The sequence below is a fragment of the Oryzias melastigma genome, linkage group LG23 (genome assembly GCF_002922805.2).
Source record: "Oryzias melastigma strain HK-1 linkage group LG23, ASM292280v2, whole genome shotgun sequence".
Taxonomy (NCBI): Eukaryota; Metazoa; Chordata; class Actinopteri; order Beloniformes; family Adrianichthyidae; genus Oryzias; species Oryzias melastigma.
This window is the reverse complement of record NC_050534.1, coordinates 3352248-3367123: the sequence shown is the minus strand read 5'-3', so window position 1 is coordinate 3367123 and position 14876 is coordinate 3352248. Positions and strand designations below refer to the sequence as shown.

The window sequence follows — 14876 nt, the reverse complement described above, 5'->3', positions numbered from 1 at the left end:
TCAAACAATGGAGAGTAAAGAAAACATTTGCACATGCGCTGTACGGATCGGGTAGACCCCGCCCTGTGGCCCAATTTTGCACATGCACATTAAAGATCATGCATTCACAACCCTTGCATTTATTTTTTTCGTACAACATTAACACAAACTTTTTTCATTTTAAACATTCTAAGAAGTTAATACAGATTAACAGATGTAGACGTATGCAGGGACCAATCGGGTAGCTGTTACATATCAGGTAGCAACAGGCTACTTGGTACTTGGGAAGTTTGGTTTAACAGAAAACATCCAGTGAGAAAACAGATAAAGAACTGTTGACTTCAAAGAAAAAATATATTTGTATTTAACATACAGTAAACCAAGAGTCTTTACTCCAAATATAGATTTATTGGGACGGTTGTTCCCACAGACCAGAATAATAGTGCTCAATATTCAGCTGTCTAATGTTACAAGGATGCTGCTAATAAAGTTTTTTAGGCTAGATATTTAAAAAATCCCATGTAGTGACCGTTGTCTTTTTTTTTTTATGTATTCATTGCAGCATATAAGTCGGACAAGTCTGAAGTTGATTTTTTAATCTTCTATAAGAGAATCTAGATCACATTCTAATAGTTCTTGCATGAAATCTAGTGAGACTCCAACTTCAATCCCACACAGACCGGTCTGTAAAAATATTTCCTGACATCATAGCGGCCCGTGGCCTGAAAAAGGTTGGAGACCATTGCTGTGATGATCAGAAAGATTTACAAAATATCCTAAAAAGTGTAATACAACTGAAAAAGAAAACCATTTATCTTCTATAACACCGGAGGGATGCTGGAGCCTATCCAAGCAATACCAACTATTGTTCTAAATTACTAGTAATTACTTATTTATACAGTTTTTAATGATTGTTTTAATATTTCCTAATAAGAAAAATGTATGTATCAGAATAAAAAAAAAAACATCTTCATTTTTAGTATCGTTGATTAAAGAATACTACTTTGTAGTAGGAAAATCGTGATTATTGTGAGTTACTTTTTTTTAAAGCCGTTCCACATCCTTACTCCGTTGTGTAATAGAGGTGAGGGGCTCCTGATCCTGCGTTTGCAGGGGTTTGGGCTGGGATTCACTCTTGATTCTTCCAGTCAGTAAAACAGTCGGTAACCCTCTGGCTCTGTGTCTACAGTGCACGGCTCCTCTCTGTCTCTGGTCTCCAGCACGTCGTCTCTATACTCCGCGGTGAGTTCCAGAACCCAGAACCGGACCTCCTGCTCTTCTCTTGTTCTGATCAAACCGTTCTAAACTGATCGATGAGGGATTGATGGAGGTTTTCCAGAGCACCAGCAGCTCTGTCTATCTATCCACTCCTTAAATTCCGTCTGTTCTTTGACATCCGCTTTACCTTTCAGACAGCTTAGCTCTGATCCAGGTATGTCTGCATCAAACACAGAAAAGAATCTTTTTTCTGAATGAAACTCTGCTTCCCTCCTGCAGACAGAGGAGAAAGCGCACTCGGAGGTAAGGATGAGGAGCCTTCCCCCGCGTTCATCTGCCTGCATGCGTCTTTCTGCCGCTCAGCTTTGGGGTTCTGCTGGACTTCCTCTGATGGGCCTTTTCTGTGTCTGAATGCTGTATCTGTTTGCATGCCAGTCAAAGCAAAAAGCAGTGATGATCCCTCCTCCTGGGTCTAATCCCCAAACCAAAACATGTCACAAATGGAAGCAATGACCTGTTAAACTCTATGTTGCATTGCTTCTTCAGGGAAACTCATCCTGTTCATGACAAAAATGAAGACTGGGACTCACCAGGTGCAGTTGGTGGAAAGGAATCGGAAATTGGTCCAATTCCTTGCTAGATATGGCACAAAACTGACAATTGATCAACAAAAATTGAGTTAGTTGTTGTTTCTTCCAAAATTATTGTCTTATTTGTCATTCAATTCGATTCACCAGAGCCTGTATCGATTCAATTCACATTTTTTTTAATATTCTTTCGATTCAACTCAATTGAATCTACATGGTTTACACATTTAGACACATTTGTTTAGAAATACATTAATAATCTACTCTATGTTTTAAATATGTTTACATTAATCTGATACAGTTCACATAATAGCATAATTGTTAATACCATACGGTGTTACATGGATTCTCAAGCAGAGAACCTCCAACAATTGTTCTGCCTCTCCTGGAGGGAGTTTCAGTTTGGCCACTAGGTGGCGATCATGCTTTAGCATTATACCTTATTCTAGATGGAGAAGAAAGCATGAGCAAAAACTTGTAAAATTATAATCCTGTGAGTTTATAAAGATGTTCATTTAGTCAGAAATGTATGTTTAGGCCTACCGAGCGTTAGCATTAGCCATCCTATGGGAAATCCCATTATACGTTAGCATCAAGGTAGCGGACTTTAGCTGCCACGATTATTCTACTAATCGACGACTAATCGACTATTAAAATAGTCAACAACTAATTTAATAGTCGATTAGTCGTTACTTTATATTATATGGAGTCAGAATGTAGTAAAGTGGAAAGTTTTAATGGCATTCTGCTAGCTTTTTGGACAATTTTGGCATTTATTACAGTTTTTAGGCTATTTTGGAGTGTAGCTAATATTTCGGATACATGCTAGCTGTTTTGGCCAATTTAGGCTTTTTTTTGTTTTGTTGTCTATTTTAGAGTTGAACTAATGTTTTTAGCTGCATTGTAGCTATTTTGGCTAATTTAAGATTTGTTTGCTTTTAGGCTACCTTGAAGTTTAGTTAATGTTTCAGCTGCAAGCTAACTGATTTGGCTAATTTAGGCATGTTTCAGTTGTTTAGACTAATTTGGCATTTAACTTATATTTTAGCTAACTATCAACTTCAATCTTTTTAGCTATCAATTTCAGCATCTTCATCTATCAGCAGTAGCATCTTCAGCGACCAAATTCAGCTTACAGCATTCACACTAGTATTATCACAGTTAATGCTATGTATCTAGTATTGTGTGCACATCTTGATGTGTGCTTTACATCCCGTTTGTGCATAACCCGATTAGTCGACTAATCTGAAAAAATAATCTACAACACAGCCTATATATATGTGTGTATTAAATTCATTTAAAAGTAACTTTATTTTGAAATTTTGTACTAAAAATCCATGACAATTTAAAATTTTTTTTAAATTACTGTGACTTATTACCTGTATCGTCATAACTGCACCTGTTGTGTCCAAGTCTGTACGGTAAGCCATGAGGGTCAGTCAGTTCATGGGTGATTGTAACCGTTTTCTTTGCATTCATTGGATCAGTTTTGTTTATCACTGATGTGTTTTTTTTTTTCACTCTCAAGGTTTGATTTCTAACACTTTGCCATTTTTATCTGAGCATTAGGTCAAACAGTAAACAGCAAATACGGCTGTCTTAATGATAATCACATTCCAAACAGTTTGGTCAAGAGAATAATAAAGAAAAGCTTTCATTGGGACTTTTTTTTTTAATGTAAAATAACATTCACAGCAAATGTTTAAATGTGAAACTCTTTGAAAAACTGTTCTTGAACTGTTCTGTTCGTTGGCCGCCGTGCATGATGGGATATTTGCTGCTACTGTTTGACTCAGGAGTGAAACTCGCCACCTTACCCTCGCTCGCTGCTTCAGTCACTTCATGCTGTTTGATGGGAGCATGCAACATAGTGTTAATTTTGACTCTTTTCTTTTCAATCAAGGGCCAAACAGTCCAAAATTCCACGGTAATCCCCCACACTTTCTGTTCACACCTCACTCCAGACTCTTTGTAAACAGATTACAAGCATCAGCGCAGTTTTTTCCTTCAGCAACGATGTGGCATTTTTAGCAACTCTTTTGAAAAACGTACGTTTACTCTTGTTCCTCTCTTCACTGAACAGCAAATCAGGAAGCTGCGGCGGGAGCTGGACGCCTCTCAGGAGAAGGTGGCGACTCTGACCTCCCAGCTGGCTGCCAATGTGAGTTTGCTGCCCTTGAGTGGAGCTTCAGTGTCTGAAGCTCGGGTTATTTTTGACAGAAGCAGATGTTTCGGTTGCTTTAGCAACGAGAAAATATCTCTTAAGTTAAGCAGAAGGGAGTGGAGATGGGAAAGAGGTCCTGTATGAAGCGTAGGTGCAGCACTTTGAGGTTCATGGACGTCCAACCACCGTCTGAGAGCGGTTCCTCCACTTCTACAGTGTCCTACAAAGAAGAACGCTCAGGGAAGTCTTTGAAAGAATAGCAAACACATCCACCAGCAGATGAGATGGACCAAGGTCTTTGATGTGTTCTGCCCTCACATCAGTGACTCATCAGTCAGGCAGCCCCAGGGTGACATGGTGGTGTAGTGGTTAGCACGCTCACCTCACAGCCTGAAGAAAGTCTCAGCTGGATCCTCTCTGTGTGGAGTTTGCCTGCTCTTCCTGCGTGGGTTATCTCAACTTCCTCCCACAGTGCAGAAATATACTTCAGTTTGATGGTGATTCTACATCGGATCAGAAGAATACTTTATTGTTATTACATACAGAGCACAACAAGAATTGAGTCAGAGAGTATTAAGAATCAATTCAATAACTAGAAAAGTTGCATTACCTGCGATAATGCTAGTGTGAATGCTTTTTGCTCCAAGTAGTTGCAGAAGATGTTGAAGCTTCTTGCTGAAAATGGTGACACAATTGACTTTAATTGCTGCAGGGATTTACTGAAAATGTAAAAGCTATTTTTAAAAATGTTACTTTTGCTAAAAGACTGGAAATTTTGTTAAAGAACTATGAAAGAACGCTAATGTTGACCTAAATTGCTTAAAAGTCTCTGATACGTGCCAATTTTGCAGAAATATTTGGTTTGTTGCTAAAATATATGGCCAAAAAACCTCAGTAAATGTCAAATTAGCCAAGAAAAAAAAGCTAGCACATTGCTTACATACTAGCTAAACTCCAAAATAGCCTAAAATTCCTCAGTCAGCTAAGTTAGTCAAAAACAGTAGCTTGTTGCTAAAATAAAAGCTAAAAACTAAATTAGCCTATAAAACCTCAGTAGATAAGAAATTAGCAAAAAAATGTAGCATATTGCTAAAATATTAGCTAAACTACAAATTAGCATAAAATGCTAATGCAGATATTAGATTAGCCCAAAATATTAGCATGTTGCTGAAATATTAGCTAAACTCCTAAATAGCCTAAAATTTCTCAGTAAACTAAATAAGTCAGAAACGTTAGCCTTTTGATATAATAGAAGCTAAACTCTAAATTAGCCTAAAAGCCCCATCAGATAGCAAATTAGCCAAAAACCTTAGCATGTTGCTAAAATATTTGCTAAATTCCACATTTTTTGATAATTACTATAAAATAAAATGATTATATATAAAATATTTAAAGTCTTGTCGCTAATCTACTTACATTTTTTAAATTTGAAGACTTTCTCATTCATTTACTATGGGGCACATTTTCAATATTTCAAAAACTATAAAGTTTAGGAATACCCAAAGTACAAGCAGTAATGTCCTGAACAAGCTGAACGTTTTGAACGGTGTGATTGAGTTTTTACCTCCCAAAAACATAAGAAAAAGAGCAGGAGAATCACTATAGTGTGAGTGCTTACTAAGCATTCACACAATTAAAGTCACACCTCAATCAGTCATCCTAAATTGAAAAAAAATCTAATTATCCAGGACATAGTTTCTGTAGAGCAGCCGGATCTGGCCTTGACTTTGACACGTGAGGTCTAAGGTTGTTTATTTGTTTGTCATAAAGTCAGTTGGGTTTTCTTACTAGTTTAAAACGCCACCTAGTGGTTACCCGTTTAACTGATGTAACTGCAGTGACTTTTGTTTTTAAAGCAACATTAAGTCGGGATGATGGTGCTTTTGTTTTGGTACATCTTCATCTGTCGCTATCTTTAAACTGGGAAAAGGTTCAGAGACAAAGAAAGAAAGAAGCATTGCTTTCTTCTGCCCAACAGTCCATCTGTCACGATTTCATGTTCCATCAATTTTTATTTACCTCTTTTCATGGTTCCAACCAAAAACTTAGTCTTGTTTGACTCAATAACTGGCTAAAACTGCAAAACACTAGGTTATTTTATGATGGGATTCCCTAAAGTTGACCAGTATTGATCAATACTTTAGCAGATGATATATACAGATCTACGGTGTTAAAGCCAAAGCAGAACTTGTACCAAAATAGTTTTGCTTATTAAATCAATGCAGTTTTTTTTTTTTTTGCTTTTTTGCACGTTTGATAGACAGTAAATCCCACAGAATTAAACCTTCAGGTTGTCCGTTAAATGAAATATGCCTCAGCATACAGTATCTGTTGATGATGCTGCTCCATTAGCTGTCAGACTCTGCCAGGCCACATGCACACGCTTACAGAGCAGTCTGTTCCCATGCGCCGCAGCATCTGATCCCAGCAGAAAGAACTCCCGTTTCCGGCCGTCTGCACGTGGGCGTGGTGGTCTGCTGGTGCTGCCCTCTCCTCTGCATGTGGGTTCAGACTCCAGTGTTTGGAATACACTTTGGTGATTGGAAGCAGAAATAATATATATATATATTCTGCTTTAAATTAATATCATCCATTTTCTTCAATTCTTGACTGTTGCTGTGAAACATGGAAATAAAAGCTGCTTCAACGCCACTCTGCAGTTCAGGTTTATCGTCCACATAAGACACTTGTATTCATTATTTTTGGCTCATTTAGCCTGGAATGGTCTTCTACTTTGCAGAAAATGAGCTGTCATGTTCATTTTTGCTCGGCCTAATGTGTCCTCATGGGAGCGTGAAGAGCAGCTTTTGTAGGCAAACTTGAAAACTTTCCAAGAAAGAAGGAGAAATAAAGATGTATTTAGAGACTTTCTTTTAAATAAAAGCCTTGTCTGAGGTGTCGCAGGGTGACTGCATGAATCATGAAAATCCAAAATGACATACATGGACAATAAACAGGCTTTTTTTTACAGCTGCCCTTATGGGTGGACTTGCTGGGGAGAACATGTGCTGGACACGTTAGAAATAAAGTTGGAGACTAAAATTTCAGCTACATGCTAGCTGTTTTAGCTAATTTAGGCCTTTTTTCAGTTTTTGGGGTATTTTGGAGTATAGCTAAAATTTCAGCTACGTGCTAGATGTTTTGGCTAACCTAAGTTAGCCAAAAGTTAGCCTCAGTGGTCACCATGCTTTTTCTGAGACTGGGAGACATTTTGATGTGCTATGTCTTATTTTACGAGCTGCAACAGCTAAATTAAGCCCCTTCAGATCAAAAGGACTGAGCAGACAGGAAGTGTTTGTGTGAGATGATGGGAAACCTCTTGTTTTCTCAAAATAGAAAGTTGCTGCATGCTCAGGGATAAGGAGCAAAGTCACACCCCTAAAATAAAGTGCATATCGGTTAATCTCCTCCTTCCACATTTCCTTGTTTCTTGAAATTCTCTTTGAGTCTCTCACTGCTGATCCAGAAAAGGGCTTCCCTTCGAAGACTTGTTTGGTCTTTGTCAAACTTTTTATCTCTGAACTGGACGTCCGACCCAGGAATGAGACAGATGGTCTCTCCCAGCGACACATTAGAGTCCAGTCAGCGCCTCCTTCAGGGAGGACAGGTGGGACAGGGAGCTCACAGATGGAGCTGGAAGGACATGTGGGCTTTCTGAGACCCACTGGAAGAGCTGGCATTTCTAAAGGTCAGGACCAACAAGCAGAGAGGAGGTGGCAGCAGTGGAGGCTCTCTGTGAGTGCTCAGGAACTCTTTTGGATTCTAAATTTAAACCATTTTGTGTGAAGTCAGATTCTCTGAGATGTTCCAATATGCTGCTACCTCCCAGGCTTGCCAGGACAAGAGAAATCTGCCTCACAAGTGTTGGAAAGTAACACACGAACGATCCAATAGAACAGATGGTTGGTTTGCAGCAACCAAACCTCAGCTATTCATGAGCCTCAGTAACAGGAGATACATTTGATTTATATTCATAAAGAAAGTTTCCTTTTCTATTGAATGTGCTTTTTACCGTCTACAGTTGGAGTGTTTTGGTTGTTTCTCTAATCCTGCAGAAGCTTAAGTCAGCTCTTGTGTTTGCAGTCTCACCTGGTGGCAGCCTTTGAGAAGAGCCTGAGTAACATGACCTGCCGCCTGCAGAGCCTCACCATGACTGCCGAACAAAAGGTAAAGGGTTTTAGCGCTGAATATTAAGCAGCTCTGAGCGTGAGCAGCTCGGAGTGAGCCGTAAACACCGGAGAGACGGTTGGTTGCAGCCATTCACCGCGTGTCAGAGTGTGCGGCGACGGTTTTAGGCTCAGAGTTTGTTGAATCCTCTGAATACTGCTTGCTTCCATTATTTCTTCATGTTGCTACGGCGATGCCAGATCTTAAAATGTAGCCAGAAGAAAAACGTGAAGTAATAAAAATGGGATGTGAACACTGGAGATAAAAATCTGGTGTTCAAGGGTTAAATTCAACTCAATGAAGATCCTCAAAGAACGCAGGAAACTCATAAGAATGTAGTTCAAAGATTTAATTTATGACCTTTGAAAGATGAACGACAAAACATCCAAAAAAGACATGTTTAAAATAAAAAATACCCATTAAAATAAGTTAAAAATGCCTGTCACACGGTTCTGTTTTGGACTCTTTAACCAGTTCTTCAGCCACACTGTTCACCATGTTGACAAGACTTGGCTTCACCAAACCTCCAGCTTCTAAAAATCGTCACCCGGAAAAAGTATTTTTGGAGTTTTGATCTCTGCCTGCTTCACAAAAGGCCTCCAAAAAGGTAAACAAGGTTTTCCATGCTTACTTCTAAATTGAAATGGCTTTGCATTGAAGTAAGAAAGTGAATATTAATGTGTAATTTTCTGAAGCCATGCTGAACTGTCTGAACTCCCAGGGTTAGAGTTAGAGGAGAAAGCATGGAGACCCTACCCTCCATCAGAAGGAAGTGTCAGTGCACGTAGAGTAGGGTTGGGGTTTGGGTTATCCATCTTGTTCACTGAATTAGGAGAACATGTCTGGGATTGAGGAAGGACCCCAGGGAGATCAACGATAGGGGAAGGGAGTCTTTAGAAAGAAAAAGAGTTTGAGTTAGAATTCAAGTTAGAGTGTTAGAGTTCAAGTTAGAGTTAGAGTGTTAGAGTTTGAGTTAGAGAGTTTGAGGGTTTGAGTTGAAGTTAAAGTGTTAGAGTTTGATTTCAAGTGTTAGAGTTCGAGTGTTTAGGTATTACAGTTCGAGTTTGAGTTAGAGAATTAGAATTTGAGTGTTAGAGTTTGAGTTCGAGCTCAAGTGCTAGAGTTCGCGTTAGTATTATAGAGTTAGAGTTATAGAGTTCGAGTTCGAGTTAGAGACTTTGAGTTGAAGAGTTAGAGAGTTTAAGTTGGAGTTTGTTGTTGGAGTCGGAGTTTGGTTTGGTGTTAAAGTTCGAGTTCAAGTTAGAAGAGAAGGCTTTAGGGTTAAGTTAATACTTGCGACCAACAACATTTAGTGTTCGACACACTTAAAATACGAACTGGCAAAGCAGTAATGTGCATCTTGGCGGCATTTTGTGTGACTAAGATGGATTTCTATCAGTTTTTGACCTTGGTCACATGTAAATATGTATAAATGTCATCAGCCTTAAAGTCAAGGATGGTTGCTTGTATATTAAGCCTCCTTGTGGTTACCTTGGAAACTGACCTAGCTATCATCGCTTAGGATTTGGCTTGAGGAAGTTTTTCGCTGTGTCTTATGTTTCACTTCAGCTCTATTCGGAAACAATTCATCAGGCGAATATTTCAGATATTTAGTCACTGCCTGAGAACAAAGGCGGTAGACTTATCATGTAGAGGTTACATGAAGGGTTTAATTAAAACAGTTAAGCAGGTCTCCCAAATAAAATGAAAGTCCTGTCTTCTGGATACCATTTCTGAAGATGTTCTGGTTTTGGTCAGAGCTAAACAGACTCATCTAGTGTGATCACACATTGACAAGTTCTCCTCACAGCTGCTAATGCAACTCTGTGTCTGCGCCTTTAATGTTTTCATCAAAGGACTTCACACAAAAAGGTGAAAAACTCTTATAAAATGTGGCATTTTCTAACAAGAGTCAACTCTAAAGGAATTAGTGAGAAGTTTAAATATAGCAGAACACTGATTCCATCAGAACACAAAGGCATCGTTGACATTTATTTCATTATTCCTGTAAACATTTTAAAATATTGTTATGAGTTCACCTTTTAAACTTGAAAGTTTTACCTGAATTTTTCTCCCCTTCTTGAGTCTCAGGAGGAATTTTGGATTTATTCATATCTCAAGAGATAAAGGTCTCCCCCTGATGACACGAACACACAAACGTGTGCAAGCTGAAGCCTGATAAGACCTGACAGCTTCTTAATCCCCCATAAATTAAAGCAGACTGGAATCTAGTGGACGCCTTTGTCAGCTTTTCTAACTTAATTAAAAGTATCTGCCGGCCTCAGCAGGTCTGGGAGGTAAGAAGAAGACTTGGTTCTCCCTGTCTTATTTAGTCGTTTCAACACAGCTTAGACCTTCTAAACTCTAAGCAGCTGATGCGGACACAGAAAAAGATTTACTATTTTAAAAAAGACCTTGAAATAGGTACTGATGACAGTTTCAGCTGAAAATCACACATAATACAGAGGTTTTTCCTGAGTGTTTGAGCAGACCTGAACACTGAGTTTCCCTGAAAACAATGGTCTCTGTTCACTTGCAGAAGTGCTGATTTAGTTCAAATGAACCATTCAGGGGCCCAAAGAGCAGAAGTGGAAAGATGGAAGAAGTTGGAAAAAGTTTTGGTGAACTGGTGTGGTAAAGACATGCAAAACGTGATAGCCTAAAAATAAAAAAAGACTAATATTAAGAAGAAAATCAATTGAAAGTAGTAAAATGATCTGTCCATGCAGCAAGCCATTTTTATTCCACAAGAAATCTGATAATAAAATATTAGAATCTAGAAACTGTAGTCTCATACGAGCATTAAAAAAATTGACTGTTAGAATTATTTCAAATGTATTTTTGTATTTTTTGTTAGTTCTAACCAAATGTTTTGTATTTTTTGAGTTTTAATTAACCTAATTGTACTTTATTATGACTATAGTGACCTGAAAAACAGTGTGATAAATGGAAATGACTAATTTTAGAACAAAACTAGAACATGATCTATTACAAGTTGGCACGTGGGTCTTATTATCACGAGAAAACAAAATTTGTTACCTTGTGATAATGAGATAGTGGTCTCGTTATCATGAAAAATTTGTTTGTGTTAATTAAATAGTGGGTCTTATTATCAAGAGGAAATGAAATTTGTTTCCTTGTGATAATGAGATAGTGGGTCTAATTTTCATAAAAAATTGAATTCATTATCTCGTAAAAAATGAGATAGTGGATGTCATTATCATGAAAAAAACACGAAATTTGTTTTCTCATGATAATGACATAGTGGATCTCATTATCATGAAAAAAAAAGAAATTCATTTTATCTCGAAAATTAGATAGTGGATCTCATTATTATGAAAAAAAACTATTTTTTTCTCGTGATAATTAGATAGTGGGTCTAATAATCATGAGGAAATATATATTTTTTTTCTTTTTGTTAATGAGATAGTGGATCTCATTATCATGGAAAAAAGGCTAAATTCATTTTCTCTTGAAAATGACATAGTGGATCTCATTATTATGAAAAAAAAACACAGAATAAGTTTTCTCATGATAATGAGATAGTGGATCTCTTTATCATGAGAAAGCAAAATGTATTTTTCTTACAGTAATGACATACTGGGTCTTAATATCATGAGAAAACAAAATTTGTTTTCTCGTGATGATGAGAAAGCAGCTTTCGTTATCATGAAAAAAAAAGTGAAATTCGTTTTTGCGTGATAACGAGATAGTGGGTCTTATTATCATGGGAAAACTAAATTTATTTCCTTGTGATTATGAGATAGTGGATAAACAAGTTGATTCTGTAACCGAGTTACTTTTTGGTTTGGTTCACTCTTAAGAGTGCAGTGTGAAAGCAAACCAACTCATTCTCATGTGTTGGAGCAGTTTGTCGTTTTCACCTTCACTGGTTCCCCATTGGCTCATTGGACTTTGTTAGAGTAAACGTCTTATTCTGATTGCAGGAGTCTGAGCTGGCCGAGTTGAGGGAAACCATCGAGATGCTGAAGACTCAGAACACCGATGCGCAAACCGCCATCCAGGTGGCGCTCAACGGTCCGGACCACCTTCACAGAGGTACAGGATAAACATCAGCTTCTCAAAGCCTCGGCCGCTCAGGAAAACAGAGACGTGAAACGCTGTAAAACTCGTCTTTTCCAGACTTGCGCATTCGGCGGCAGCACTCTTCAGAGAGCATGTCCAGCATTAATAGCGCAGCCAGTCACTCCAGCATGGGAAGTTTGGGCAAGGAGGCTGAGGATAAAAAGAAGAAGAAGAAGAGTTGGGTGAGTGATCGAAAAACATGCAAAGACTTCATCAGTTAACACCTGAGGTGTCTTTGGTGACGCTTAAACACAAAATCTTTAACATATTGTAACTTTTCAACCGTTAACACGATTAACGTTAGCACGCCGATTTTCTCTTTCATAATCTACTAGAATTACGTTAATCTTGTTAACGATTGAAAAATTTCAGTAGATCAAAGAACATAAACACATACAGCTGAAGCTGAAAAACATGCAGAAGATAAAAAGAAAGTCTTCTTTTGTTGATCAAAGGTGTTTAGTACATTGTTTTGGTGAAGTAGATCTAATGAATCCTTTAATCCTCAAGTCTCCCATAACCTGGACACACAGGTGTCCCTCAGGGCACCTGGTAAAATCTGGATATTTGTACTGAATGGACATGTTAAGCTGTTTGATCTACTTAAATATTTATTTTTACCCAGTTTCTAAGTGCGCCATTGGGTGCAAAATATGTTGATTCCAAAGTGTTTCCAAAGTCTTTTTTTTTTCATACATGACTGTTTCTTTTGCCTTCTTTTCCTGCGCTGTCTCCTATCCTAAAATCTACAGCTTTGACTCAAACTTCTGCATTTCCCTGAATGACTGATGACGTGTTATTATTCTGTCTCAGCCGAAGAAACCAGACATGAAGACACATTCCATGTAGCGTTCCCAAACATTCCCAAGTGTTCCTATCAATGATGAAGAACAGAATTGTGTTTTGAGAATCTCAGAGGGAAAAACACGTTATGATAGTTGAATATCTCAGGAGGCATAAAGTGAGTCCATTCATGTATATGTTGAACTCAAATGAATAACTTTTTCTATAAATAAATCATATTTTTAGTCTTTGACCCCTTCGGTGTGTCTGCCGTGTCCAGGCTTTAGCATGCGTCCGGGTGCAGCAGACCCCGTGACCCTGAATAGGATCAGGCAGGTATGGAAAATCAGTGAGTGGTGTGGACATGTTCCAAAGTGACAGTGCCAGGTCTCATCAGGCTCACACGCTGAGTGGTTCAGGGAGCATCAGGCTACGCTTGCCCTCATGGACTGGTCTTTCAGTCACTGCTGAGGACGGCAGCGTTTAAGGGGCGTTCATTGTAGCAAACCTTTGAAATCCCACCGTAATTTGAAATAAAAAGAAGTACATTTTGTGTTTGATATGGATAATTATGGTGTTCAAAGCACTGCTTCAAAAATGTTAAAGTCCCACTCACTCTCTGATCTATTTTCAAATTCAAATTTTCTTTTAATTATTATGTTTTTAGCCAAAATAAAAAAAAACTTGCATCGTTTTCTAGGACATACCCAGCCATCAAGGCCAAGTGGGCCCCATACAGTTTAAAAGTGGGCAGACAATGTGGGCCCTGACTGGACTGGTCTGCAGTTTCTGTGTTTGCCCACACTGACTTAAGTAGGGACTCGGTAGGTGAGTTCGGTACGCTAACCAGCTGCCCAGTGGACATCGTAGCGGGCTAGCAACCTCTGCTGTACCAAGCTAGCAAAGCTCCGCTGCTAGCAAGATCGTATGTTTTAATCTTTTATAGTAATTTTTATAAAATGTGGAGTTTACCTAATATTTTAGCAGCATGCTAACGTTTTGGGCATTTTTATCTACTTGCATTTTTATTGGATAATTTGGAGTTTAGCTTTTATTTTAGCAACAGGCTAACGTTTTTGAATAACTTAGCTTACTAAGGAATTTTAGGGTTTTTTGTAGTTTAGCTAATATTTAAACAATGTGCTAGCTTTTAAGCTAATTTGGCATATAGTAAGTTTTTTATGCTAATTTGGAGTTTATCTAATATTTTAGCGAAATGCTCACGTTTTGAGTAATTTGTTATCTACTGAGGTTTTTATAGTTTAATTTAGAGTTTAGCTTCTATTTTAGCAACAGGCTAACGTTTTTGACTTATTTAGTTCACAGAGGAATATTAGGCTTTTTGGAGTTCAGCTAGTAATTGAGCAATTTAAGCTTTCTTGGCTAATTTGGCATCTACTGACGATTTTTATGCTAATTTGGAATTTAACTCATATTTAAGCAACACAGTAAATATTGTTGCAAAATTGGCATGTATTTGAGATTTTTAAACGTTTTTTTTGCTATTTTTTTTTAGAACTTTCAGTCAACTTTAGCGCTCTTTCATAGTTCTTTAATAAAATTTCCAGTCTTTTGCTTTTGCATTTTCACCAAATCGTGTCAGCAATTAAAGTAAATTGCATAAAGCTTCAGCGTCTAGAGTGATTACTTTTAGCAAAAAGGATTCACATTAACATTATCACAGGTATTGCAACTTTTCTAGTTAAAAACTTTTTTCCCTCAATAAAATGTAAAAGTGTACATCAATTCTCTAACGTTTTCTTGAACTTCTGTCCGCTCAAATGAACCTACCATTAGTATGACAGACTTTCAGTTTTCTTTTTTAAGTGGGCAAACGTCAAAATTAGCAAGAGATCAAACACTTGTAATATCTCTTCTGCTGTAAACTGCCC

At 37.9% G+C, this 14876-nt stretch overlaps 1 protein-coding gene across 12 annotated transcripts in view; it reads left to right on the top strand.

Annotated features, from left to right (window-relative positions):
- Window positions 1-14876, top strand: part of nav3 (neuron navigator 3) — a 435160-nt gene that overhangs the window by 403476 nt on the left and 16808 nt on the right. For 9 of the 12 annotated variants that reach the window (XM_036210349.1, XM_036210350.1, XM_036210351.1 and 6 more), the window contains 7 exons: window positions 1169-1221; window positions 1477-1500; window positions 3688-3711; window positions 3868-3945; window positions 8032-8115; window positions 12063-12174; window positions 12259-12383. In XM_036210349.1, the coding sequence (XP_036066242.1) occupies window positions 1169-1221; window positions 1477-1500; window positions 3688-3711; window positions 3868-3945; window positions 8032-8115; window positions 12063-12174; window positions 12259-12383 (500 nt within the window). The remainder of the gene's footprint in view (window positions 1-1168; window positions 1222-1476; window positions 1501-3687; window positions 3712-3867; window positions 3946-8031; window positions 8116-12062; window positions 12175-12258; window positions 12384-14876) is intronic. The other 3 variants (XM_024285240.2, XM_024285231.2, XM_024285271.2) reach the window with 1 other exon arrangement.